Below are 24297 nucleotides of genomic sequence, written 5' to 3'. Positions count from 1 at the left end.
TAGACAACTGAGATACAAAAGTGTTAGTGACATCACTTTGCTCTTGACATTCTCTTCACCTACATGTTTTGCTTCAAATAAAACAGGGGACAGAAAAATCCTCTGCATGAAATGCAGAGATGCACAAGTTTTCAGTAAACTTACCTTGAGTGATTTTTGTCCTCTGAAATCCTTCAACAAATCAGTTCTCTCCTACGATGAAGCTGGTCTCCCATCAAGGCTCTTCTTTCCCTATCCAGAGGGCACGACAAGCCCCCAGTTTCCATTTTAAAGTACCATGTGCCCCCCCATGCCCCCCACTGCAATTCTGTTTGAGCTAAAACCACAGGGCAAAATCCATGAAATGAGGTAAGTAAATTTGGCACACATTTAGTCTTGTCCATAAAACTTTTGGTACATTGTACTAAGTACACGATTAACATTGTTTTCCATAACGGTTGCTTTCCAAGGGGGCGTCAATATAATAATATCACTGGAATGTTTATAATAAATCAAAAGGCAAAATAGCTGCAGGAAACACAACCTATTTTTGATAGAGATGTAAAAATATGTACAGCACAACAATTCTTCAGAGTTTGGCACAGATTTCGTAGTGGTTGTGGGTAATAGTGCATAAGCAACTGTACAACAGTATGACTTTTGACGCACAGGGAAATACCATGTCAGATTTGCTTTCAAATAAGAAAAGTCCCACAATTTCAAACTTTTGATTTCAGCACTTAAACACTTCAGACGTATTACAAGGCATTAGTATTGGTTGCTTTTTTTCTTTTTTTTGACCGAGGAAGGAAAAAAGAAAGAAAAGAAAGAGGGAAATAAAAAACAAACACAAACCCCAAACACGCATTAAACGTCTTTCTAGAAAAAGGTGTCTCGTCTTCAAACACAGGTAAAACCAAAACTGTTGTTTCTGCTTTAAGAAGAATGTAGTCTGTTTCCCTGCAGAAAAATCAAACATTTTATGCCATCTTAGTTTGTGTGGAGTCAGGTACACTCTAACTGGGATAGAGGTGAAGAAGCTTTATGGTGCAGGGTTAGGATACAAACAGCAGAGGGAGCTAGAAAGCACGCAAGGCTGCCTCACGGCTCTCCTCCTTCTCCACCACCACCGAGTTTTCATTTTGCAAACTAAAGACTCTTTCTGGATGGGTATCTTGGCTTTTTTTTTTTTTTTTGATGCATAACCTTTTTTGTGTTTTTTTTTTTTACAAAACGTTCAAAAAAAGTCTCTCCTTTTTGGAAACCATTAAAAAAGAGCACATGATTCAACCCTTAAAAAAATAAATTAAAAACCGAAAAAAGCCAGACAGCAAGAAAAGAGTAGCCTTGGTTAGTTTGTTTTTAACCCCAGCCAAGCCAGAAAAAAAAAAAAATATTGGTCATTCTTTTAGGTAGCTTGCAAGTAATAAGTATTTTCATGCATTTTGGAAACAAAGCAAGAAACATCGACAACAACAACAACAGAAAAAAGGAGCTGTAAAAGGGGAGTCTCTCTCTCATGCAACTTTTTCTTTCACAGGAAGGAGAAAATGAGGAAGAGTGGGCTTAGCAGGTAGTAGGGAAATTAAGGGTGCATTCCAGCCAGTGTGGTGCAGCATTACCTCAGTTTCTCAAATGAAGCTGTCACAGATGGGTCCTTAAGGGCCTGATCTCGGTCTGTTCGCTTCACTTTACAGTTCTCATCCCGTAGTGACTTAGAAGTCGATTTATGCCGGTACAGCTTTTTATGGGTAGGCTCGTTTTTGGCTAAAGTGCTCAGGTGACTGTAGCTTTTATCAAAAAAGGGCGAGGGGATGTCTGTGCTGTACGCGGGACAGTTCAGGCGACCAGGATCACAGGATGCTGCTCGGCTGCCAGCTTTGCCCAGGCCCTTGTTACCCGATTTGTGACCCTTTCCCGTTGCAGGAGAATTGCTGTTCGCCTTTTTCTTGGACTCTTGTGACGTTCCGGCCAAAATCTTAAGAGTTTTCAATTTTAGGCTGTTGGATTCGGGGGACCGGAATAAATCAGAGACGTTGTTATGGCCGACAGGGCCCCACAAGGGTTCAATGGAGGCCATCATGAATCTCTGAACGTCTGCCATCCCAGATGCAATGTTGGATAAAATATTGGATGGCTCCTCAAATTCCCTTTGATCGTCATCCAGAAGGCTGTTTGCATTTCCTAGGCCAGCATCGGACCAGCCTGCACTGTTGTCTTTCCCCAGGGCCCATTCCCCAGGCAGGCCGTTATGCTTCCCTGCCTTCCCCAAAGCTGGGCTACAGTGCTGAAGGGACTCCACCAAGGCCTTTGTGGCTGAGGCAGCATTGCTCAACAGAGCAGCTGTCCTGCTCCCAGCAGCCTTTTCACTGGCTGCATTCTTCCCTTTCCTAGTAGATTTGGGAGACTGTCTAGGGTTTTTGCCTTGTGGCTTCTCAGCGCCTTTGTTGGCTTTGGGTGATTTTTTCCGAGTGTTTTTCTGGGAAGGGCTTTGGTTTGCACCCACATTTTTATTTGATGAACTTTTCCGCTTTGATTTTGACACTTTGCTGTTGGTGCTAATTTGGCCAGATGGCTCATTAAATGTTGACAAGCATGGGCTTTTCTCAAGAAGGCTGACAGAATCCTCATCATTGAACATATGGAACTGAAATTGATGATTATTTAAAGTGAATCCATTCTCCGTCTGATCCGGGGTCTGCAGAACCCCGCAGTTCCACTTGACCTTCTCGGGACTGTTCAGCGCCATTTGAGAGCTATCTGGGAAACATTTCATATTCCCCAAGGGCTTCGATTCCGACCCAGTTATCTGTGGGGAAAGATTAGGGGTGTCTGGGGGAGACATTTCTGAAAGCGACGACTGGCGGAACTTGTCTGGCGTGAAGTTTGAGATATCTAAAAGGTCTGTGGACTCTTTCAAAGGGGTTATTTCATCTATGCTTTGCTGAATCACTAGTTTGGGACTGCAGTGGGCCAAGAAGTCATCAGCAATATCATCTTCCCCATCCTTTTCGCAAGACTTTAAACTTAGAGAACTGTAATTGCTCGAACTGACTGACAGCGAGCCCACGGAATCAAAACTAACTAGCCTCCCATCGTCTGTGCTGAGTGTGCCTCGCTGGAAGTGGAAAGGCCCCTCCCTGTTGTTAAAATGGCATGACTGATAAGAATCCTCTGACTGAGACTGCTGGCTCTCTGGCAGGTACTTTTTTTGGTATAGTGATTTGCCACTGCTCAGGCTGACCTGACTATATCCAGCAGGCGGGAGGTTGTCTGCGCCCTGACAGCTGCCAAACTCCGCCCTCGACGGTGCAGACGCCTCTTGCACCTCACTGACAAATTTCTGACTGCTGCTGCCACCGGCTCTTTTGCCAGCTGGCCACATGGTGCTGAAGTCGCTCTGCTCCATTTCCAAATGGCTGGGCGACTGCTGCAACTCTGACTCGGAGGGTGGGGACAGGACACAACTCTGGGTGGGCTGCAGAGCGCAGAAGGGTTTTTCTGTCTGAACCACGCCAGGGAGCGGATCCTGCTGCTGCTCGGGGGGCTGGGGGCTGAAATAGGTGATAGCGGCATTGCCTGACAAATCAGAGGCGTCTAACAGTGTTTGCAGATACCCTCCAGGGATAAGGGGCACGTTGGCAGCGATATTAGCAGATGGAGCCGGCTTGTCTGAAGAGCAGGTGGTGGGTAGGAAAGAGGAATTTTTAGCAACCTTCTCCTCCCGGCGCTCTGAAAGGCAAGAGCCGTCTGCAGAACAAGGAACACTTTCATCCGTTAAACTAGCGGCTGGCTCCTGGTTCTCCAGTGCCGGGGAGGCCTCTGCCAGACCGGCAGCTGCTTTGATGCGCTTGCATCTCAACCGGGCTTCGCTTTTGAATTTCATTCTGCGCAGCACTTTCCTCTCTGGTCCTTTGAACTCCCTGTCCTGCAGTTTGCACTTGGGCGACGTGAGGCTGGCAACCTCACGAAGATGCAGCCCATTTGCACAGCTGGGTGTGGTGATGGCCACAGCCTGCATCGCTTTCAGGCCCGAATTGTCACCTTCAGTCCTGCCGCTGAGCTGCTTGAGATCGGATGAGCAAGAGCCCGGCTTGCTCACCGGCTGCTCGATGGCTTTGATTCTCTGGATCCTGTGCCGGTTGGCTAGCTTGCATTTCCGCTTGCGCGGGTGGGGCAGGAAGGAGATCTCAGAGCCATTGAGATAGAAGTTCTGTTTGTGAAAGAGAGCCGATCGGAGAAAGTTCAGCCGGCTCTGCCACTTCTCCTGCCAAAAGCTTTTCAAGGGGGCCAGCTTTGCGTACTTGCTCAGCAATTCCTCGCTGAGGGTAACCGTGGTCTCGCTGGCGTCCACTTTACTTAGCTTCACCAGCATGTGCTTCTCCCCTTTAAACCGGTTGATGATGATATACTTAATGATTACTGGGGGCTCCTTGCGAGAAACTTTTCGCCTCTTCTTTGGGCACCACTCGTCATCATCTTCCTCCTTTGGTCCATCCGGGGTCCACTCCTTTTTATCCACAATTTTCTCACTCTCAATGCTATCTACATCATACAGGTAATCGTCACTGTATCTTACTTTCCTTTTTGCCCGCAGGCCATAGTTCTGTTGAATGAAGGAACTAGAGTGGTCTCGGGGAAGATATTTGTTACAGTCCTTAAGATCACTAAGTACGTCAAAGGAAGAATCCGTGCAGGTGCTGTCGTCACTGAATTCCCCAGAGTCTTCTGTAGAGTTCACCAGTTCCAAGAAGTTTCTTTTGGGACCTACGTACTGCACTACTTCTGTACTGGTGAAAGATTTGTTTAAGGCAACTTTCTCACCCTCCTCTTCCTCCTCTTCCTCCTCCTCCTCTCTGTCTGCTTCTCCTTCCCCCCAAGTGACGCTCTCCTCAGATTTGAACTGGGAAGGGTCAGTGTGCCCTCGAGGGCCTCTCTTCGGGGCAGCTCTGCCCTCCCTTTTTGGGCATCCGCTGAAGACACTTGGGAAGAAGTTGAACTGAGTGTCCTCTTGCAGGGTGCCCGTCTTTTCCCTCATGTTATCCTGGAAGGACTCATAGCGAATCTTTAAGGAGCAGACGTCACTTCCCAAGGTTGAGTCATCATCATCAAACATGTAATTATCCACATCTTCTTCGGAAAACAGATTTACAGAGAGCTCATTTTTGGAGCAAAGGTCGAGCAGCTCAATTTTGCTTTCGCTAATGAAAGATTCAAAATAGCCCCATTCCTGGTTGGGATTTGTTAACAACGGCTCCTCTCCGTTACACTTGTCTAACAGCAGCCCCTCATAATAATTCTTTTGCGTGGGGTCCTCAGAATCACTGTCAGATTTCTCCGCGTCTCTTTTGTCTGCTGCCCTTGATTTATGCAGAGGGAAGCTTAGAAGCTGGTCTGAAAGCAGCTGATCCCCGTATCTCATGCCGTCTCCCGTGCTCATGCAATGGATCCCGATATCGGAGACAGAGCAGGTGTCATAGTCCCTATTTATGTCACCCACTTTCAGGCTTATTCCCGGCTCTGTGTCAATGCTGTCCTTGGATTCAATGAAGCAGCCCAGGCAGGTCCGGCTCGGCTGCATCAAGCAGTCCCCGGTGAGAGCTGACATGCTTCCGGGCTCCATGATGGTGAGCAGAGCCTTTTCACACTCTCCTGGTAGGGACCAGGAGCTCAAGCCCTTCGTCGCGCAAGACGTCAGGGAAATGGCATGCACGGAGGAGGAGTCATCCGAAATGTGGTCAGGCACATCAACCAGTCTCAGGGGTGAAGGAGGGCTCAGCCAGCAGGGCTTCTTGGAAGTCGGGGCCGGCTGGGCTCGATGGCACACGTGGCTTTCTTTCAGGACTGCTGTGGTCAGGGCTGGGAAGGGAAGGGCAGCGTCTGCAGCTTTCTCCTCGCCATCCAGGCCACGTGATTCTAGAAGGAAGCAGGGGGTGGAGAAAGAAAGAACATGACACTCAAATGGTGGGGATTTGGACATGAATCCATCCCTGTTGCAAACAATTCTTACCCACCTCATGTGGAAAAACAGCAACAGCATCTCTCACTAATACCACAGTTAGGGTTGCCAGTTTCCTGGAGGAAAGATGTCCTGCCCCACTATGTGTGAAAATGGGCAGTTTTCAGGCAATGGGGGTAAATAACAACCCATTAAGCCAGTATTGCCTACTGGCAACCCTAACTACAGTACTGATGCATTTAATTTATTGGGTGGAAAAAATCCTGAGAAATAAAAATGCTTGCAAGTTCAGGGCACACAAATAGTGAAAACAATAATCCCTATTTGATATTTATTTTAAAACATGCTCTAAATTCATATTTGCATGTCAAACTGACCTCAAACTGGGTCACTGTAGAGAGGAATTTTAATAAAAACAACCCCAGAATTAGTTTAAAATTTAATTTCCAAGCACATCAACTGATTAAAAATATTAATAAATCCTTCCCCTCCTTGGTGAGCGTGCACTACAGTAAAAATCCACTTCGGGGCAACCAAAAACTTTTAAATTTCTATATACTATTTCCCATCTGCAGATACCTAAATCTGCGGATCAGGGCCACACCTGCACTAAACAAATTCTTCTGCAAACTTTGGTGACCCCTCCAAGTTTGCAGAAATATCTGAAATGGTCAAAAAATTTAAATTTCCCCCAAAGTAAAATAGCATTTTCTGCGCAAACGACCTCCAGCAGTTGTGATCACAGCCTGGGAGTTGTGCTGGAGCTGGTGGCCCCCATGCAACCCAGGAGTCATTCCCATGTAGTCTGGGAGCCACACTGGGCCCAGCAAGAAAGGGTGGGAGAGGGAATCCCCCTCCCCGCAAACATCATGGGTCTACACTCGCAGACAGCCTAAAATCACACTTCTGAAATTCACCTTTGTAATCTGGTATGTGAGGCAGTTTACTCTCTGATGTGCTTTCTGATGTTTCCATGAAACAACACTGATAGTTTAATATGAAAATGTTATCTATCTATCTATCTATCTATCTATCTATCTATCTATCTATCTATCTATCTGTCTGTCTGTCTGTCTGTCTGTCTGTCTGTCTGTCTGTCTGTCTGTCTGTCTGTCTGTCTACCGTGTTTCCCCGAAAATAAGACACTGTCTTATATTTGTTTTTTCTCAAGAAGACACACGAGGGCTTATTTTCAGGGGATGTCTTATTTTTTATTACGTATGCTACAACAATCAACATTTATTCAAATACAGTTAAGTCATCTTCTGGAACATTGTCATAACTCTCCAGACCCGGAATTCCATCCTGAATTTTTTGCGATGCCCATCACTAGGTCTTATTATCGGGGTAGGGCTTATATTTAATAAATGCATAGAAATCCTGCTAGGGCTTATTTTTTGGATAGGTCTTATTTTCAGGGAAACAGGGTATCTATCTATCTATCTATCTATCTATCTATCTATCTATCTATCTATCTATCTATCTATCTATCTATCTATCTATCATCTATCTATTTTTAGTATAGATAGTATAGATATACAGAGGCATTTTTTAGTATTGAATATAAATCCTGAAGTAATATGACATTAAAATATGTAATTATTTTCCTCTGTAACTAGCGAGGTGGATGGTTAACAGGCAGATGATTGGTTTGTAGCTAGCAGGAATTCACAAATTCTATGTCAGTGATACTCTGTGGCCCGGTTTGGTACCTGCTTCATGTTGCACAAAAGAGTGAGTCACCGCTCCCTCTGTCAGACACTCTGGGGAATTTTGCTGATCTTTAAGTTGCTTCTGGAATCAAATTTCCAGTTTTTAAAGAAATGCCTTCTTTCATGGAAGATGGGACAAGAACCAGTTTGGTGTAGTGGTTAAGTGCATGGACTCTTATCTGGGAGAACCAGGTCTGATTCCCCACTCCTCACTTGCAGCTGCTGGGATGGCCTTGGATCAGCCATAACTCTCTCAGCCCCACCTACCTCACATGGTGTCTGTTGTGGGGGAGGAAGGTATAAAAAAGATTGTAAGCCACTCTGAGACTCTGAGATTCAGAGTAAAGGGTGGGGTATAAACCCAATATCATCTTCATCTCAGTATTTCCTTGAGTTGAATTTTGTTCAGCTGCTACAGAGCAACATGGCTGAAACTATTCATTATTCTTGTGAGCCCAAGGTCAATATGTAAAAGCCCAAGGTTAATATGTAAAACACAATGCAACTTCCCCATGATGATTATATCAAAGCTGTGGAGATGCTGGAGTTCTATGTCTGAGGCTGTTGCATGCTAACTCATAAAATATATCCCTTGCAAACTGAAAATGTCACAGAGAGGTTCTAACTACTTTTCTCCTACAGAACTACAGTAAAACTTGTAGAGAACTTTTAACACAGGCATTTTTTTTAGCATCCACCCTGAAGAACTTCAAAGCTTACAGGTCTCATTTTGGGCAGGAGTTCACAGGAGCGCAACTCTGGAACCTCCAAATTTGATTGTGCTCTTTCTTCCCCCCTCCCCCCCAGCCAATACTTGCTTCTGGGCTCCATTCTTCAACCCCCCTGTGAGAATTTTGCTGAACTCTAATATTTGACAAACTTTCTATTATTTCTCCCCACAAAAAAAAAAAAGGAAAATAACCAAACCATATCAAGCAGACAGACTGAAATCTTCCTCATGCCACTGTGGCTACATAGGAAAAAGTAATTTAAAAAGTATGTGGGGAGTAAGGTTTTATTATGACAATTATAACTCAAGAAGCATTTTAAGGGAGGTGCTGAGCTGATATAATTTAGTTACCCTTCCGGTGATGTCAGGGTGTGTGTGGCATATGCAAATGAGTTGTGCTAATGAGCTCCGGCACCTCTTTTTCTATGAAATGACCCCTGGTCATAACTCCTAATGGACAAACAACACATGAAGCTGCCTTATATTGTATTACATCTTCGGTCCATCAAGGTCAGTACTGTCTACTCATACTGGCAGCATCTCTTCTATGTCTCAAGTAGAGTTCTTTCCCATCATCTGCTACCTGACACTTTTATCTGGAGATGCTGGGGATTGAACTTGGATGCCCTACGACTGAGCCACGATCTCTCCGCTGCTGGCAAACCTTTCTCCTCACTCCATAAAGGTTGGAGAAGCTTCCACAGAAGTAGAAAGAAAAACCCCTACGTGACCAGAAATTATATTTATTTATACATTTGTTAAATTAAACTTCTTGACCACCCTCCCTGTAGAAAACGGCTCAGGGCAGTGTACAACAACAAAACACATTTGTTGGAGCCAGGGTCGAGAACACCCTGGCTCTGATCGAGGACAGCCAGATATCTCTCGGGCCGGGGATCACCACTAAGTTCTTGTCTGCAGAATGCAGTTGTCTTCAGGGGGTATACCAGGGGAGGCAGTCCCAAAGATACGAGAGTCCCAGCCTTAAAGGTTAATACGAAAACCCTGAACTTGACTCAGTACTCCACCTGGAGCCTGTACACCTTGCACAGCACACATTGAATCTGTGCTATTGGCAGGGTTCCCTAAAGGACCCATGCTGGAAGGGTCGGAGGTGGGGTGGCTCTGTATGTCAGAGACAGTATACAGTCCAGTCAGACTGAGAAGGTAAGAGAATTAGATTCACTTCTAGAAATGCTTTGGGTCAAAATAGTGGGCCCAAAAGGAAGCTTAACTCTGGGAGTTTGTTATCGCCCACCAGATCAAAAGATAAGAGGATGATTATAGAATGATGAAAGAAATTAGATAGCAGCGAAATGTAAAAACTGTGTCGTAACAGGTGATTTTAACATATTGGGTCAATATGTGTTCCTTGGGAGAAAGAAAAGTTTCTAGACACTCTCGATAACTGCTACGGAGCAGAAGGTCACAGAACCTACCAGCGGTGAGGTGATCCTGGACTTGGTCCTAAGTAATGCCCAAGACCTGATGAGAGATGTAAAAGTGATTGCACCGCTTGGGATCAGTGACCATAATGTTGTTGATTTCACCATTTGTATAAATAGGGAGTTGCCCCAAAAGACCAACACAACCACAAGTCAGGAAAGGTATTTTTAAAAAGCCTGAATGGTTAACAAACAAAGTAATGGAAGCTGTAAAAGGTAAGAAGGATTCCTTTAAGCAGTGGAAAGCTAGTCCGAGTGACGTTAATAAAAGGGAACACAGGCTGTGGAAAAGAAAATGCAAGACTGTGATCAGGCAGGCAAAAAGGGACTACGAGGAACATATTGCAAAAAAACCATAGACCAACAATAAACATTTCTTCAAATACACTAGAAGCAGGAAACCAGTCAGGGAGGCAGTGGGATCCCTGGATGACCAAGGGGTAAAAGGATTACTGAAGAAGGATAGGGAAATGGCTGAGAAGCTGAATGCATTTTTTGCCTTCATCTTCATTATGGTAGATGAGAAGTGTTTGCCCACTCCAGAACCGCTGATTTCAGGAGGGGTGTTGGAAGACCTGAGATTGAGGTGATGAGAGAGGAGGTCCTATGACATACTGATAGACAAATTAAAAACTGATAAGTCACCAGGCCCAGATGGCATAATTCCAAGAGTTCTGAAAGAACTCAAAGGTGAACTTGTGGATCTCCTGACAAAAATATGTAGTCTTTCATTGAAATCTGCCTCCGTTCCTGAGGACTGGAAGGTAGCAGATGTCACCCCTGTTTTTAAAAAGCGTTCCAGAGGAGATCCGGGAAATTACAGGCCAGTTAGTCTGACTTCAATGCCAGGAAAGTTGGTGGAAACCACTATTAAAGAAAGAATTAGTAGCCATGTTGATGAACAAAAGTTACTGAGAAAGTCTCAGCATGGATTCTGTAAAGGAAGATCTTCACCAATTTTCTGCAAATCTTACGCCTCTCTCAGGTTCTTCTTCTCAGCGGGGCTTCCTTCCATTTTCACACTATTTGCCCCGAGGCTGCAAGTAACATTGGTGAAGCAAACAGAAACTGGTTTTTAGAGGTTTCTGTCTGCTGTGCAAAAATGCTGATATTACTTGTAGCCACAGGGCAGATAGTGTGATATCAGAAGGAAGCCCCGCTGAGAAAAGGAATGTGAGAGCGGCGAGTGAGTGGAAAATCGGTGCTTGTCTCACTAACCTGTTAAGAGTTCTTTGAGGGGGTGAACAAACATGTGGACAAAGGGGTCCCAATAGATGCTGTTTACCTTGACTTCCAGAAAGCTTTTGATAAAGTTCCTCATCAAAGGCTCCTTAGTAAGCACGAGAGTCATGGAGTAAAAGGACAGGTCCTCTTGTGGATCAAAAACTGGCTAATTAATAGGAAACAGAGTGAGTATAAATGCTTTTAAACTTGTTCATTAATGATTTGGAGTTGGTAGTAAGCAGTGAGGTTGCTAAGTTTGTGGATGACACAAAGGGAGAAAAGTTTAGGGTGGTGAGAACCAGAGAGGATTGTGAGGCACTCCAAAGGGATCTGTCAAGGTTGGGTGAGTGGGCATCAACGTGGCAAATGAGGTTCAACGTAGCCAAGTGCAAGGTAATCCCCATTGGGGCCTAACCCTAACTATAAATACAAGTTGATGGGGTGTGAACTGGAGGAGACTGACCAAGAGAGAGATCTTGGGGTCGTGGTAGATAACTCACTGAAAATGTCAAGACAGTGTTCGTCTGCAATAAAAAAGGCCAACGCCATGCTGGGAATTATTAGGAAGGGAATTGAAAACAAATCAGCCAGTATCATGATGCCCCTGTATAAATCGATGGTGCGGTCTCATTTGGAATACTGTGTACAATTCTGGTCACCGCACCTCAAAAAAGATATTATAACATTGGAAAATGTCCAGAAAAGGGCAACCGGAATTATTAATAGGTTGGAACATTTTCCCTATGAAGAAAGGTTAAAACGCTTGGGGCTCTTTAGCTTGGAGAAACGTTGACTGAGGGGTGACATGATAGAGGTTTACAAGATTATGCATGGGATAGAGAAGGCAGAGAAAGAAGTACTTTTCACCCTTTCTCACAAAACGAGAACTCGTGGGCACTCAATTAAATTGCTGAGCAGTCAGGTTAGAATGGATAAAAGGAAGTACTTCTTCACTCAAAGGCTGATTAACACATGGAATTCACTACCACAGGAGGTGGCGGCTGATGCAAGCATAGCTAGCTTCAGGAGCGAATAGGATAAACATATGGAGCAGAAGTCCATCAATGGCTATTAGCCACAGTGTATTGTTGGAATTTTTTGTCTGGGGCAGTGATGCTCTGAATGCTAGGTGCTTGGAGGGGGGGGCAGGGTGAGGGCCCCACTGATGGACCTTCTGATGGCACCTGGTCTTTTTGGCCACTGTGTGGACTGGATGGGCCATTGGCCTGATCCAGCATGGCTTCTCTTATGTTCTTATGCTGCCACATTCTGGACCAGTTGAAGTTTCTGGGTCAGTCTCAAGGGTAGTCCTATGTAGAGGGGTAACTAGAAAAAAGCCCAGAGGAAAAAGCTCACAGAAAAAGAACCATGGCCATAAATGCTCACAGGAAAAAAGCCCACATGGAAAAAAGGCCACATGGATATAAGCCCACATGGAAAAATACCATGTAAACCACCACAGATATTTATAATTGTGGATCACTATTCACCTCCATTTATGAGAATGAATAGGTATCACCAGGCCTCATTTTTGGGCAGGGCGCTGGTGTGGCTTTTCTGAGCCAGGCTTCCTAAAATAACAACATAAAATAGAGGTAATACCCAGGAGTCATTTCATAGAAGAAGAGGTGCCGGAGCTCATTAGCATATTTGCATAACTCATTTGCTTCTTTAAAAAATTCACTGATAACAAAATGATCACTTTTATTTCCTGTATTTTCCTTTCCAAACCCTTACACTCAAGAGCAGGGGTGGCCAAACTGTGGCTCGGGAATCACATGTGACTCTTCCACATATATTGTGTGGCTCTTGAAGTTCCCACTGCCCTGTTGGCCAGCTTAGAGAAGGCCTTTGTCTCTTTTAATCACTTCTCCAAGCCAAGCTAGCTGGGAGCTTGGAGAATGCATTTAAAGTTAAAATTGCTTTCTTTCCACTTCTCCCTCCCTCCCTGCTCCTATTTACTTTCCTCCCTCTCTGTCTTGTGGCTCTCAAACATTTGATGTTCCTGTCTTGCGGCTCTCAGACATCTGATGTTTATTCTTTGTGGGTCTTAAGTTAAACAAGTTTGGCCAGGCCTGCTCAAGAGTATTAAAGCCCTCTTCATACAGGCCGTTTTTGTATAGTAATGAATACACTAATAACATAGCAAAATTATTATTTAATTACACTTGATAAAATCACAATGCAAATTGTTGCATATTTATTATTATTATTATTATTATTATTATTATTAATTTATTTATTTTGTACATTTATAGTCTGTCCTTTCCCATAAGGGCTCAGGATGGATTCCAACATGCTAAAACAGTAAAATCAACAATTAAACATCAGAATAGTTAAAACAATTAAGCCAATAAATTAACATTAATTATTTAAGATGGCACGGATGGTTTGAGCACATGAATATGACATATTTTAATCCTAAATAACAACATAAAATATAGGTAATACCTGTTCATTCTCATAAAGCCAGTTAGGAGAGCCAGTTTGGTGTAGTGGTTAAGTGTGCGGACTCTTATCTGGGAGAGCCGGGTTTGATTCCCCACTCCTCCACTTGCACCTGCTGGAATGGCCTTGGGTCAGCCATAGCTCTGGCAGAGGTTGCCCTTGAAAGGGCAGCTGCTGTGAGAGCCCTCTCCAGCCCCACCCACCTCACAGGGTGTCTGTTGTGGGGGAGGAAGGTAAAGGAGATTGTGAGCCGCTCTGAGACTCTTCGGAGTGGAGGGCAGGATATAAATCCAATATCTTCATCTTCAATAAATGGGGATGAATGGCTATCCACAATTATTAATATCTATGGTGCCTTACATGGTATTTTTCCATGTGGGCTTTTTTCCTGTGAGCATTTATGACCATGGGTTTTTCCTGTGAGCTTTTTCCTGTGGGCTTTTTTCATGGAACCACTTAGAGCAAATTAGTTTAATCCGGAGGTGGCTGTTGCATGGATTATTGTGGCTTGGTTGGGGTGTGAGAGGTAGGGAGTCAGTTACCTGACCTAGTATAGCTGGAAGGACAGTAGTCTGGCAACATTTGTGATCTGGGCCTCCATTGATGGGGAGGCATCCAGAACCATACCCAGGCTCCTAACAGCTGGTGCTGGTATTAGGGGCACACCATCAACAGCTGTGAACTGGAACCCCAAAACTGAATCCCAGCATCAACCAGAGAATCTCCATCTTGGCGCGATTCAACCTCAGCCAACTCTGTTTCAACCATCCCACCATGGCCTCCAGTCCCTCAGTCAAATTTGGAGGGGTGGTGTCCGGCAGCCTGTCCGTCAACAGATAAAGCTGGGTGTCATCAGCCTACCAGTGACACCCCAGCTCAAAACTCTGTACTGTCAGCTTGTATGCCTTGAAGTTTGCTTTATTACCTGAAGTGTTTATTTTCTGTGAACTAACCCTGCAAGTCCCTGCTTTACTAACCCCAGTGTTACAGAAGAATGTGAGGGGTGGACGGGAGGGGTGATGAAGGTGCCAAAAGGTCTTTGAAATAAAAAAACATCTAGTCAGTTCCCAGGCATCTGGCCGGGACGAGCAAGGCCACAGCAGGGGAGGAGAGACAGGCTGTGTATGTGGAGAGATAACAGATATGGGAACTGGTTACATAAGAACATAAGAGAAGCCATGTTAGATCAGGCCAATGGCCCATCCAGTCCAACATTCTGTGTCACACAGCGGCCAAATATATATATATATATATATATATATATATATATATATATATATATATATACACACACACACACACACACATACACACTGTGGCTAATAGCCACTGATGGACCTCTGCTCCATATTTTTATCTAACCCCCTCTTGAAGGTGGCCATGCTTGTGGCCGCCACCACCTCCTGTGGCAGTGAATTCCACATGTTAATCACCCTTTGGGTGAAGAAGTACTTCCTTTTATCCGTTTTAACCTGTCTGCTCAGCAATTTCATCGAATGCCCACGAGTTCTCGTATTGTGAGAAAGGGAGAAAAGTACTTCTTTCTCTACTTTCTCCATCCCATGCATTATCTTGTAAACCTCTATCATGTCACCCCTCAGTCGACGTTTCTCCAAGCTAAAGAGCCCAAAGCGTTTCAACCTTTCTTCATAGGGAAGGTGTTCCAGCCCTTTAATCATTCTAGTTGCCCTTTTCTGAACTTTCTCCAATGCTATAATATCCTTTTTGAGGTGCGGCGACCAGAACTGCACACAGTACTCCAAATGAGACCGCACCATCGATTTATACAGGGGCATTATGATACTGGCTGATTTGTTTTCAATTCCCTTCCTAATAATTCCCAGCATGGCGTTGGCCTTTTTTATTGCAAACGCACACTGCCTTGACATTTTCAGTGAATTATCTACCACGACCCCAAGATCTCTCTCTTGGTCAGTCTCTGCCAGTTCACACCCCATCAACTTGTATTTGTAGCTGGGATTCTTGGCCCCAATGTGCATTACTTTGCACTTGGCCACATTGAACCGCATCTGCCACGTTGACGCCCACTCACCCAGCCTCAACAGATCCCTTTGGAGTTCCTCACAATCCTCTCTGGTTCTCACCACCCTGAACAATTTAGTGTCATCCGCAAATTTGGCCACTTCACTGCTCACTCCCAACTCTAAATCATTTATGAACAAGTTAAAGAGCATGGGACCCAGTACCGAGCCCTGCGGCACCCCACTGCTTACCGTCCTCCACTGCGAAGACTGCCCATTTATACTCACTCTCTGCTTCCTATTACTCAGCCAGTTTTTGATCCACAAGAGGACCTGTCCTTTTACTCCATGACTCTCAAGCTTTCTAAGGAGCCTTTGATGAGGAACTTTATCAAAAGCTTTCTGGAAGTCAAGGTAAACAACATCTATCGGGTCTCCTTTGTCCACAAGTTTGTTTACCCCCTCAAAGAAATGTAACAGGTTAGTGAGGCAAGATCTTCCCTTACAGAACCCATGCTGAGTCTTCCTCAATAACCTGTGTTCATCAATGTGCCTACTCATTCTGTCCTTGATAATGGTTTCTACCAACTTTCCCGGTATTGAAGTCAGACTGACTGGCCTGTAACTTTCAGCAAAGGCCCCAGTTTTATTATGAGAAGTGATTTAAAGCCCCCATGCTTTGATGTATGCCAATAAATGCCTATGCCTGTGCCCACCTTGCTAGTAGTATCAATGACCTTGTGTAGTGAGTAGTATTGCTGTATTCAATAAATAGAAACTTTGTTTTAAACAAAGCTAAGTCTATTCATCTTTGAAACTTCAATGCCTCGACGCTGACATGTACCAGTTGGGCAAGATGGCTCATCTAGACGGACAACATTGGAGAGAGCGTTGCTCCCTGAGGCACCCAACATAGTAAAGGATGCCTAGTTGACACACTCTCCCCTAGTGCCACCCTCTGTCCCCATCATTGGAGAAAAGAGGTAAGCCACTTCAAGACTATGCCACAAATTCCTACGTTGGTGAGGTGGTGGATTAGAAGAATGTCGCTGTAAGATCAAGCAGTAGTGTCAACCTGCCTCAATCCAGCTGCTTGCAGCGATTGTCTGTGAGGGCCACCAGTGCCATCTCTGCCCCATGGCCTGGAGTGGGTCAAATGCCGAGGTGTCCAGGAAATTCTGGAACTGTTCTGCCACTGCTTTCTCAGCTACCTTTCCCAGAATGAGGTTCGAGACTGGGTGGTAATTGGCATAGGATCCAGAGATGGCTTAAGAGCGGTACAACCACAGCCTCTTTTAATCTCTCTGAGTAGACCCCAAATCCAGGGGCAGGTTGATAATGTCTATCAGAGGTATTCCCTCACCACCAGCTTCCACTAGCCCTGAGGAACACAGGACTAAGGGGCATGTGGCTGGTCTAACAGCACTCAGGATCTTGTCAAAACTGACCCGGGAGAGTTGGCTGAAGCTGTCAAACACAAAATCCAAAGATGACCAAGGGGCCTCCAGTTTACATACTGCATATATTTATTTAAACTTATATCCCACACTATTCCATGAGGGGGCTCAGGGCAGCTCACAACATATAAAATCAATAAAATAAACATACAATCTAAAAATCAGAATTGCAACTAACGGAAACTTGATGGCAGCGAAAAACACGAATAACAACTCCAGGGCAGTCCACAGAGCCTCCTGCAGGATGTCAGCTAATAGACTGCTGTGGGCAGGGGAGGCCGAGATGGTTAAACGTTCCTTGCCTCAGCCAAAGGCCTGGTGGAACAGCTCCATTTTTGCAGGCCCCGTGGAACTGTAGTAAGTCCCACAGAGCCCTGATTTCAGATGGAAGCATGTTCCACCAGGCTGGGGCCAGGACAGAAAAGGCCCCGGCCGTGGTCGAGGCTAAAAGGATGTCTTTCAGGTCAGGGACTACCAGTAGATGTTGCCCTGCGCAATGGAAGGCTCTCCAAGGCACATATGGGGAGAGATGGTCCCACAGGTACACTGGTCCCTGGTCACATAGGGCTTTAAAGGTCAGTACATATGAACATATGAAGCTGCCTTATACTGAATCAGACCTTTGGTCCATCAAAGTCAGTATTGTCTTCTCAGACTGGCAGCGGCTCTCCAGGGTCTCAAGCTGAGGTTTTTCACACCTATTTGCCTGGACCCTTTTTTTGGAGATGCTGGGTATTGAACCTGGGACCTTCTGCTTCCCAAGCAGATGCTCTACCACTGAGCCACAGCCCCATTCATGGCTCTCCAGGGTCTCAAGCTGAGGTTTCTCACACCTATTTGCCTGGACCCTTTTTTGGAGATGCCAGGGATTGAACCTGGGACCTTCTGCTTCCCAAGCAGAGGCTCTACCACTGAGCCACCGTCCCTCCCCCTAGTACTATAACCTTGAACTGGATCTGATACTCAATTGGCACCCAGTGCAACTGGCGTAGCACTGGCTGAACGCACACCTGTACGGAGGTTGCCATCAGCAAGCAAACAACCGCATTCTGCACTAGCTGCAGTTTCCGGGTCAGGTTCAATGTGTCAGTGTTGGCTGGGAGATCTTGGCAGAGTGATAACACTTTGTCCACAAAAAAGCCCACAAACGCTTCACAGCTAATGGCTGAACACTCTGATAATGAAAAAGGGTTACAGTATAGTTGTGTTGTTTGATTGTGTCTGAGGTGGCACTGCAAGACATACAGTGGTCAGGTGGCTCTTTTGGCTGATGGGAATAGCTAGTATGGAGTGAGGACCACGTTGGAGTGAAGACCACTTCCCTAAGCCGCGACACAATGCTAAGGCGGGTTTCTGAGGAGTAGGGGCAGAAGTTGGTTTTTATTTCCCATTTTCCTACTACCTGAAGGAGTCCCAAAGCAGCCTACGATCCCCTTCCTTTTCTCTCCCCACAAAAGACACCTTATGAGGCAGGTGGGGCTGAGAGAGCTCTGTGAGAACTGTGACTGCCCCAAGGTCACCAGGCTGGCTTCATGTGGAGGAGGAGTCGGGAAACAAACCTGGCTCTCCACGGAAGAGTCTGCTGTCCTTAACCGTTACACCACACTGGGTCTCAGGGAGCAACCTGGTTGTGCTATAGCTGACCATTACCTAATAGCCAATCTAATTACTGATAAGTAGGCTAAGCAGAAAATAAAATAAAAAAACCAACAGAAGGGAATCCCAATGATTCCTCTGAGCGCATCTGGGCAAAACATCCAGAGTGAAATGCCCAGCACTCTTCATAAAAGGCTCATCTATCCCACCCCCCTCGCTCTCTTTTATTTATTTGCTTCATTTGGAGCCCACCTTTGTCACTGAGACTCAAATCTTGGCAAGAACCAAAGTTAAATCATAGGCTAGAAACCAGAAATTCACATATCTAAGCTTTCTAGCAACCTGGTGTACAGGGTTGCCAACTCTCGTTAGGGAAATTCCTGGAGATTTAGAGATGGAGCCTTTGAAGAAGAGGAGGGAGTTCAGGAGGGATACAATAGCATGAAGTCCACTCTGCAAAGCAACCGTTTTCTACAGGGAAAATGATCTCTGTTGTCTAGAAATCAGTTGTAATTCTGAGAGATCCCCAGGCCCAACCTGGAGATTGGCAACCCTGATGGTACAGCATGTTGGTATATGTGCCCAAACAGATGTAGGGCATGAGATCCAAGACTAAATCCCCCCAATGTCTCCTTTCCTTCTCTCTTCTTTCCCCCAATCACTCTCTCCCCCCTCTCATTTTCATTACTTTGCCGGGAGATATTTGTTCGTTTTTCCCTCCTCCCAGGAAGGCTACAGCAACTGGAAGGGTGGAGATAAACACCCCTCCCTCTCCCAATCACACTGGCACTTGACTGAGCAAGGACTGGAATTCCACCCAAGGCAAGCCACTTCCTTCTGCCCAGGGCCCCCTTGCTGCAGTTAAGACTACCAGCTCTGGGGTGAGAAATGCTTGGAGATTTTAGGGGTGGAGCCTGAGGACAGCAGGGGTTGAGGAGGGGTTTATAATGCCCTAGAGCACCCCTTCCAAAGTGGCCATTTCCTCTGACCCTGGGGGATCAGCTGGAATAGCGAGAGGTGGTGGAGGCTATTTGCAGTATGCATAAAATAACAGCGACCTGCCTTGTAACGATTACAACAAGATCATGCGCGTGAAATGCTCTGAATACCAAGCTGTGTTGTAGCAATGCCAAGTTACCGTGCATTTGTGAGAGATACTGATTTCTATGAGTGCTAGGCTTCCCAATCCCCAGGTCCCAGAGGGGGATCCCCCGGTTTTACAGGCTTCCCCCCTCCCCCAGACAGCTGGCTGGCGGGGGAAGCCCCGCCCCCAGAGCCATTATGCCCCTCCATGAACGATTCCCATAGGGAATGATGGGAAATTGAACCACGGGTATCAGGGGCTCTGGGGGGGGCTGTTTTTTGAGATAGAGGCACCAAATTTTCAGTATAGCATCTAGTGCCTCTCCCCAAAATACCTACCAAGTTTCAAAAAGATTGGATCAGGGGGTCCAATTCTATGAGCCCCAAAAGAAGGTGCCCCTATCCTTCATTATTTCCTATGGAAGGAATGCATTTAAAAATTTGTGCAGTCCCTTTAAATGTGATGGCCAGAACTCCCTTGAAGTTCAATTATGCTTGTCACACCCTTGCTCTTGGCTCTGCCCCCAATGTCTCCTGGCTCCACCCCCAAAGTCTCCTGGTTCCACCCCCAAAGTCCCCAGATATTTCTTAAACTGGACTTGGCAACCCTAATGAGTGCGAATCCAGTTTGCCCCCTTTTGAGCTGAGCATGAATCCACTTGCTTCAGTTTTGAACTGAGCCCAGTGGCACCTTTAAGACCAACAAAGTGGAATTCTGGCTTAGCAGAGATATTGGGTTCTTCTTTCACTCCTCGTGCTAAGTCACTCAGAGCGTTTTCGCACTGACCTTACTCGGGAGCGACGTCCCTCTTCACCGCGCAGCGTCTGCGCGGATTTCGCGCTAATTGCTCCGCAGAACCCGGAAGAGCCTCAAAGTCCCGCGGCTTTTGCGTCGCAAAGGTAAACTGTTTTTTGGCCAATTTACATTTGCGACGCAAAAGCTGCGGGACTTTGTGGCTCTTCCGGGTTCTGCGGAGCAATTAGTGCGAAATCCGGACAGACGCTGTGCGGTGAAGAGGGACGTCGCTCCCGAGTAAGGTCAGTGCGAAAACGCCCTCAGTTCTTGCTTATTCCCAGAATTAAACTCTGTTGGTCTTAAAGGTGTAACTGGACCCAAACTTTGTTCTGTTGCTTCAGACAAACATGGCTACGCACATGAATTTTCCTTTTGAACTGAAGATCAGGGCCCAGGCAAATCAACTGGCTTGCAGATGGCACTGGATCCCGTCTGGTAATTAAAGCTGCTTACCAGCCTCTTTCACCCCATTAATCAGGATTGGTTCTTGGTCTTCTGAGGCACAATCCTTATCTTCTTGGTCATCCATCAATTTAACCTCAAGTCGTTCACTCCATTCTCCGCTGCTGCTACTGGCTTGCCTGCATATTAGCAAAAAAACAAAAAACACCCACAATTGGCTACAATCGAAAACAGCTCACAGCTCTGTGAATGAAAGAAATCATTTAACGTTCAGTAACCTCAGTCAGGGAGACAGAAATGTAATAACAAAATAACCTCCCATCTTGATGATCTGCAACCACATGGATCTAGTCCTCCTCACAAATGGTACAGATCAGGGTGATCAGCGTTCACATCCAGGGTGCTTTCAGGCAGCATTTGATGGACCAAATAGGGAAGGGAAACAAGAAAAGTGCCTAATGGTAACTGAGATCTTTTCCACATAGGTCAGGGGTGGCCAACGGTAGCTCTCCAGATTTTTTTTTGCCTACAACTCCCATCAGCCCCAGCCAGCTGGCTGGGGCTGATCAGAGTTGTAGGCAAAAAAACATCTGGAGAGCTACCGTTGGCCACCCCGACATAGATCATGATGCACCCTTGGTTTGATGTTGTTGGGAAGTAGTTTTCCCCCCCTGTTTTTGCACACCACTGTGGTGCATTTGTGAACCTTCTGGAGTTTAGCCAGCTTTTCTCCCATCTTTCCCAAAATGGCCTTGCTGAGACATTTTGAGAAAGATCACAGTAAAGCATGAAAGCTCTGTGGGGCAGGAGAATCTGGATTTTATTTTTAAAAATATATATTTTATGTCATAGAAACCAACGGAAAACAAGCATAGAAAACAAACACAGACTAAAGGTAGGATAAGAAGGAAATACCACAACGGTTCATTTATATAGAAACAATGATATTTTGGCTAACAAAAACATAAAAATCAATAAGTGAGATAAGTCATCAGTATTATTTCATACATTGTAACTGATAACGTTTTTCTATCTATAAATTTGCTGAACGGATTTTTACATTAAGTGCAAGTTACTGACGTACTTTTGATTTTGATCTGGACTACATAGAAATAGTTACATTCCTAGCAGTCTTGACAGTTCTGGCGTTTCTGATGTTAACACAAACATTTTGAACATAATTAGGGTTTGTATAATCTTTCGGGATCAAGTGCCGTGTTCTACTGGAGAAAGTTTTCCTTCCAGACGTTTCGTTCTCAGCTGCGGAGAACATCCTCAGTGGCGTTGCAGCCGGAGCAGGCGCTCTGACCTTCTTGGCTGCTGTGCATTGAGTGAGGCCAGGGCTGCTGGAGAGCTGCTATTTCAGCCCAGTACTGAACTTTCTCCAGTAGAACACGGCACTTGATCCCGAAAGATTCTACAAACCCTAATGATGTTACCAGCCGTGAAAACCTGAATTCTTTGATTTTGAACATATGCTACTCAGTTCTGTCTCCTAATCCTTTCGGACTATCGTTTTATTCTTATTTTAGCCTTTAAAGCTTTTTCGACCTGATTTTGATCAATAGATGCAAAAAAATACATTCCATTTTTCTTGAAATTCAGATTCTGGTCTATGACGCAGGTAGGATGCAGGGCTGCCAAATTCCCAGGCCGGGCGGGGGTTCTCCTGCTCAGAGGTCCCCAACCTGCCGGCCCAACATCACCGGCATGATGTAGCTGGGGCGGGCAGAGTGGGAGGCCCTGGCAGCTGCCCCTCCATCATCTGGCATCTTGCCCTATCATATCTGAGCCCGGTGACATGAGGATATCTATGGCTGGGGATCTATCATGGGTAGAGATGGGCATGAACATACATTGTGCATAAATCGGGCCAAGTCATGGTTCATTCCAAACCGATTCAGTGATCATGCCATGTCCGAACGGAAAAACGAACCATCTTTTCCCCTTGGTGGTTCATTTGATTCATGGTTGTGGTTTGTTTTCCCAGGCATTCAATCAATTTCTAGAGGTGGACTTCTGGGTACACCCTAGATACACCCACAGCAGTCGTCCGTAGCTTGACTGGCAGCTCTGGAAGGAAATAACAGCGCTCCCATTCTGCTCTATGGGAGCAGACACCCTGACTCTGCTGCTTCCACTTTGCAGTATGAAGAGAGAAGACTTAGTTGTCATGAGAGCTGAAGCTAAGCTTTCCTGCGGGCACCTGCTGGGGGGGGGGGCTATACTTTCCAATCTTTGGCAAACTTGGAGGGTGGGTTACACCACCCCAATTGAACTAACCAATGAATCACTAAACCAATTCAGGCAATCAAACTATGAACGAACATGAACCACCATTTTCCCGTTCCGTAACCATCCCTCGTCAAGGGTCTTAGAAAACCACACATTTCTCCAGCTCAACCCAACAGCTGGAGCAGCATGGATGCACACCTGCTTAAAAACAATCCCAAATTCACCTGACCTGGCATGAAGCCTCCCATCCCATCAAGCAGTTGATTTGCGGAATTGCATTTTTTTTTTTAAAGAAAAAGGGCTAGATGTGAGCAGAGCCCTAGTTGCTCCATGCACACGTTTTGTTATACTGGAGTCATCCCTTTCCCTTCCCTTTCGTTTCATGCTTAGTTAACCTGCCAAATTTGCCTTTGAGCACTGATTAAAAGAAAGGAAGAAAGAAAAGAATTCCCCACCCAGTTGTATGCACAAATTTACACATTAGCAATTCACCCAATTAACTGAAGGTGTCATCATTAGACATAAAGACATATTGTTTAATTGCCTCTTTAAAACAAATTGGACTCAGTCTTATTTTAAATGTCAATTCCGTACAGCAAAGTTCTCTGCTCTGTGTCATTGTTGCCTGTGTGATTATCAGCCTCTTTCTTTGATGGTATCCTGGTTACAGGGTCAACTGTGAAGTATTTAAGAGGACCAAAGGGGGGGGGGATTATCTGGACATCTGCCCTGCCCTTGCGAAAGCCACGTTTGGTTAAATCTTGGATGGGAGATGTCACACTGTGGGCTGAAGTATTCTTTCTGAGCACTGAATTATTTATCCATGGAATTCAGCTGCACATTCCAAAAGCTCTGGCTGTAAGCCTGGCTTAAACAATGTCAGGTACTTTGGGGGCTTCCAACCTACCCGTGAAATAACAGACTCTCCCCCCCCACCCGGCTGAAAATCTCAAAACATGGTATTTGATGATGATGATGATGATATTGGATTTATATCCCGCCCTCCACTCCGAAGAGTCTCAGAGCGGCGCACAATCTCCTTTACCTTCCTCCCCCACAACAGACACCCTGTGAGGTGGGTGGGGCTGGAGAGGGCTCTCACAGCAGCTGCCCTTTCAAGGACAACCTCTGCCAGGGCTATGGCTGACCCAAGGCCATGCTAGCAGGTGCAAGTGGAGGAGTGGGGAATCAAACCCGGTTCTCCCAGATAAGAGTCCGCACACTTAACCACTACACCAAACTGGCTCTT

At 45.6% G+C, this 24297-nt stretch overlaps 1 protein-coding gene across 1 annotated transcript; it reads right to left on the bottom strand.

Moving 5' to 3' along the window:
- Positions 1-655: 655 nt before the first annotated feature.
- On the bottom strand, positions 656-20996 carry NEXMIF (neurite extension and migration factor). Its single transcript, XM_060249445.1, has 3 exons — positions 20865-20996; positions 1602-5895; positions 656-939 (listed from the first exon to the last, which is right to left on the bottom strand). The coding sequence occupies exons 1-3, from the start codon at positions 20938-20940 to the stop codon at positions 738-740; spliced, it is 4572 nt and encodes a 1523-aa protein (XP_060105428.1). The 5' UTR covers positions 20941-20996; the 3' UTR covers positions 656-737.
- Between the last annotated feature and the right edge of the window lie 3301 nt (positions 20997-24297).

The sequence above is a fragment of the Heteronotia binoei genome, chromosome 11 (assembly GCF_032191835.1).
Source record: "Heteronotia binoei isolate CCM8104 ecotype False Entrance Well chromosome 11, APGP_CSIRO_Hbin_v1, whole genome shotgun sequence".
NCBI classification, from domain to species: domain Eukaryota; kingdom Metazoa; phylum Chordata; class Lepidosauria; order Squamata; family Gekkonidae; genus Heteronotia; species Heteronotia binoei.
This window is presented reverse-complemented; position numbering and strand designations above follow the sequence as displayed.

Coding starts and splice junctions, on each gene's coding strand:
- NEXMIF (XM_060249445.1), bottom strand. CDS start 20,940: ATGGATGACCAAGAAGATAAGGATTGTGCCTCAGAAGACCAAGAACCA. Junction 5,896..20,864: donor TAATGGGGTGAAAGAGGCTG/GTAAGCAGCTTT, acceptor GCTTCCTTCTAG/AATCACGTGGCCTGGATGGC. Junction 940..1,601: donor GCTTCATTTGAGAAACTGAG/GTAATGCTGCAC, acceptor ATTTTTCTGCAG/GGAAACAGACTACATTCTTC.